General features: G+C 35.6%; 1 protein-coding gene across 1 annotated transcript in view; it reads right to left on the bottom strand.

The window, feature by feature from the left end:
- The window catches only part of LOC18048080, an 8,632-nt gene continuing 4,447 nt past the window's right edge, over nt 1–4,185 (bottom strand). Inside the window, 6 exon segments of the mRNA XM_024188989.1 lie at nt 1–220; nt 1,501–1,605; nt 2,282–2,436; nt 2,699–2,792; nt 3,483–3,542; nt 3,544–3,609. Coding sequence (XP_024044757.1) covers nt 1,546–1,605; nt 2,282–2,436; nt 2,699–2,792; nt 3,483–3,542; nt 3,544–3,609 — 435 coding nt within the window. The 3' untranslated portion in view covers nt 1–220; nt 1,501–1,545.

Genomic DNA, 4,185 nt, shown 5'->3' with positions numbered 1-4,185 from the left:
GGCAGTTTGATGCAATCATGTCGCAAGCAGATCCGTATGAAAGCTCTGTAGTGATGTGGCCGACAAATATAAATTCTTGGCTGTCATATGTTAAAAGAAAAGTTTCTCTCACTTGTGGTCGACATCGTCAATCAAAATCAATCCACATAATTTCAGCGTCAGCTACACAGTTTACCATCCTTTATAATCACTTTTTCCCCTGTATCCATGAGCTTATAATCTGGTACAGTAGCATGAATAAATTATCAAGGGATCATGCTACTGTCATCATGACAATTGCAATTATTATCGAAACAACAATGTGGTCAAGAACCAGCTTGATTCCACACTTATAAATCTGAAGGCTCCATTGATACATTCAATGGTTCTTAAAAGCTAAAAAATTATGACTTCTGTGTATCTCCTACTTTAATTGCCAACATCACCGCCATAATACTACTATTGCCTATCACCTTAGGTATTAAGTTATCCCCTTCTCTTTCCAGACATGATTCCTTGCTAATATACGGCAATCACATCTTAGTAAAGAGGGGGAATGCAAGTAGAAGCATTAATGCATATATAACTAACCATGCCTGTGTGCACATGCATGCAACACAAAGGTGAAATATCTAAGCACCTAAAAATCCCATCAGAGAACCAAAACAACAAAGAGAGAGCATAGGAAGCAAAGATATCAAAGTCATAGCAAAAATCCATCTTGAAAATTGTTACACATGGAATTTTCATCCCCTAACTTAAGAACCGTATGGTGGAGCTGCACTGACGGCACATAAGTCCCAAACGGGGCCTTAATGTGGTAGATATTCTAATGAATAGCAAAAATGGGAGGATGAAGAATTATTAATTTGTTAATTTTAAAAGCTTGTTTTAATCCTTTTTGGACAAGATTATTTGTCATTATATACCCAGGTCAACCTCAGTTTCATCTACAAATACAAGCGACCATGCATGCCTTTTGTCATTTTTCTCTTCTCTCATCTTCAATTAGTGCTTCATGAGAGTATTAATAAAGGTCAATAATGATCCTACATGGTGAAGCATATCCCATATCCAAAGATGCAAGGCCAAGGGAATGTATTTTTTCAGTTACATCACACCCCATCCCTACCCAACCCCAAATTAAACGTATTCCCAAAACTCAAATTTGAGACCTCTTGCTTCCACTGCAAGACTGAATGGTTTGACTACTTTTAGTCAAAGCAAGAGGCCAAGGGTCTGAATGCCCTCGCATCAACCTTAGAGGGGGATTAGTCTAATTTAGGGGAGATGTGATGGGGACCATGGTAATTAAAAAAAAAATCCCAAATCCAAAAGATCAAATAATAATCATCACATACTCTTTGTATCAGGGAGAGAAAACTAATCGTCACATTGTTCCAATGTTTCCCATTCATTACAATAGGATGGGGACTGATGCAAACACAAGTGAATGGGAGGGATAAAGAATTAAAAAAATTAAAATAAAAAGAGAAAGAAAGCTATCTTAAGTAGACATACCAATATTGATCAAGTAAACAAAATGGAAAAATATCTACAGTCAATTCAATGCTTCCATCCCTTTGAGTGGCCATCTTCCATGTATGGCTCAAGAAATCCAATGAACTGAAATGAAACAAATATGAACCTGAAAAATTAAAGATTTGGCTTGGCAGTGACCGTGTAAGGGATAAAAGCTTCATTGACTAAAAGGTCCGTGATGAAATCATGAAACAATCCTGTCCAGAGAAGTGATATTATGCCAGCCAAAATATGTAACTAGAAATGCATTCATAGTGCATTGAAATATAAATGGTTTTGCACAGCAAGCCAGAGAAACTAAACCTTCCAGTGGCTAGGAAAAGAAGACTGTATAAATGTTTTAACTGCAACACTGATTCCAATACCAGCAGTGGTTTATATTAAAAAAGAAAAAAAAAGAGTCAAAATAGGAGCTGACAGTTATTCAAGTTATAGCCATATAATTTGCCAGTTTGGTCAATTGATTCAAGATGCAAGATTGCCAAGTAGGTGAGCCGTATATTTATTTGAGCAGTTTGCTATGACCAACCAAGAACATAAGGGGATTCAAATGAGCACATAACAAAGCGGGATTCAAATGATCACATCTTTCAAATTAATAAAAATGAACTTCCAGAATTCAAAGTTTAGCATTTCTACGACAGACCTCGCACACGCATTAAAACTTTCACATTCATGGTAATAGCAATACTTCTGCATACTCAGTAACCTGTTTAGTTAAATATACATTGTGAGCATATATGCAATACTAAGCATATACCTTGCTTCCATCCTCAGACCAACGAGCACCATAACCATCAGCTACTCTAATCTCAAAGACAATTCCATGAGGTTGAACAATATGCACATTTAGCCAGCAGCAGTAAGCAATTAAAGGACCAATGACATCCATTGCGAGCCTATTTTTATTGGAATCTGGAGGGGGGAGATCAACATTAAGTAGTGGCTGGAAATTTAAAAGAATTACTACAAGCTGAAGGTTATTATTATTATTTTTCCCCAATTAATAGACTAGTAAAAATGCCTGAATTTGACTCATTTGTTTAACCAAAGCAGCATAAGCCAATCATGAAGGTTCAGCAGATGGTTTAAACTGTCCATGCATGTATGTTAAGAACATAACAAATATCAACAAAACAAGAAACAAAAACAACAAAGGCATAAACAAGATACTAACCACTTCCATCATATCTACCCCAGTACCTGTTGCTACTCCTAGTAGCATGTTTTGCCAAGGCCCTGGCTCCACAAGTTAAGGAACTACCTTTGACCTCCAAAAAAGAGAGAGAATTTGATAAATAAGCAAATAAAATTTTAGAAGGTTCAAGCCTAAAACTAAAGCATAGAAAAACTCTTAGATTTTGAACGAATAACATTCTATCTCTTGTACCGATTTGAGATCAAAACATGGACAGTCATTTGCAGATAGGCAGAATGGAATACCCAAGCTCTTTGTTCTCAACATCTATTGAGTGGGTCCAATTGACCACCAATACTTGATGATCACAAACACTTTTGTTTCTAACAGATAATCTTCTCTTCTGGATGTCTAGCTGCATTTTTTATTATTTATTTTTTGTTTCAGTTACCATGCGCCCCACCCAACCAAATTCAACTAATGTGTGGGGGATCAAACCATCAATCTATTACTCATGCGGCAAAAGGCTAAATCAAATGGGTTATCCCTTTAGGGACAGATAAAACAGAATATCTTCTTCTCAAATGCTGCCTGATCACACTAATCCTCTGTGCACTGTTATCACAGACATATATTGAAGGTTTTTTTTCTTAAAAAAAAAAAATCTTATTCAAATACTATAAATTTTCAAAACCAAACACAAAATATTTTGTTGATGGGATAAAAAACAAACCAATCAGGGGAAAACCAAAGTATAGCATGAATTTAAAAAATAAAATAAAATAAGAGAAAAAATGCATTTCAGAACTAGTCACTATCTTACATTTGGCTTAAAAGGCAACATGAATGATGAGAGAAGAGCTGATCTTGGTGGTGGGAGTGCATCTGAAAATCGTTCCAGCAGTATGCGAAAGACCCAAAAGGCTTTGAATGCCCACATAACCGAGTCCCTAAATTAGGAACTTCAAGCAGTCAGCACTACAATTAAGACTTTGCAATTTTGTCAGGCAAAGGTTTGTTCATGGACATTTCACATGGCTAATTATAGATGAAAACACTTTACAGCCATGCCACGGGTTAAATGCTAATGGCACAGATCCACACCCAGAATCACAAGCAAACACATATATATTTATGCAAGTCTGCACACAGTGCGCACATATAGAAAGTTATAGTTTCAGATGAGAAATAAAGTATCATTCAAATGCACTACAACCACTGCTAAAACATGCACTTGATATCCTTCAAAAATCTAATTCACTCTGTACTGCTCTACACAGAGTTTGATTCATGCAGAAGAGGATATTCTAGATGAACAACACTTTAAATGGTCAAAACCTCGACTGAGTCATTCATCAGAATTTTCTTAACTTTCCAATATGGCAATATCAATTATGGATAGAATTTGGATTTTAAAAGACTCTAAGTTAAACATTCATCATGAATAGATCCATGTCATGTTCAACAGAGATTTATTACAATATAATAGCAAAATTTCAAAATGATTCAAAAAATAAAAATAAACT

This window comes from Citrus clementina, unplaced genomic scaffold, assembly GCF_000493195.1.
Source record: "Citrus clementina cultivar Clemenules unplaced genomic scaffold, Citrus_clementina_v1.0 scaffold_3, whole genome shotgun sequence".
Classification (NCBI taxonomy): domain Eukaryota; kingdom Viridiplantae; phylum Streptophyta; class Magnoliopsida; order Sapindales; family Rutaceae; genus Citrus; species Citrus x clementina.
This window is presented reverse-complemented; position numbering and strand designations above follow the sequence as displayed.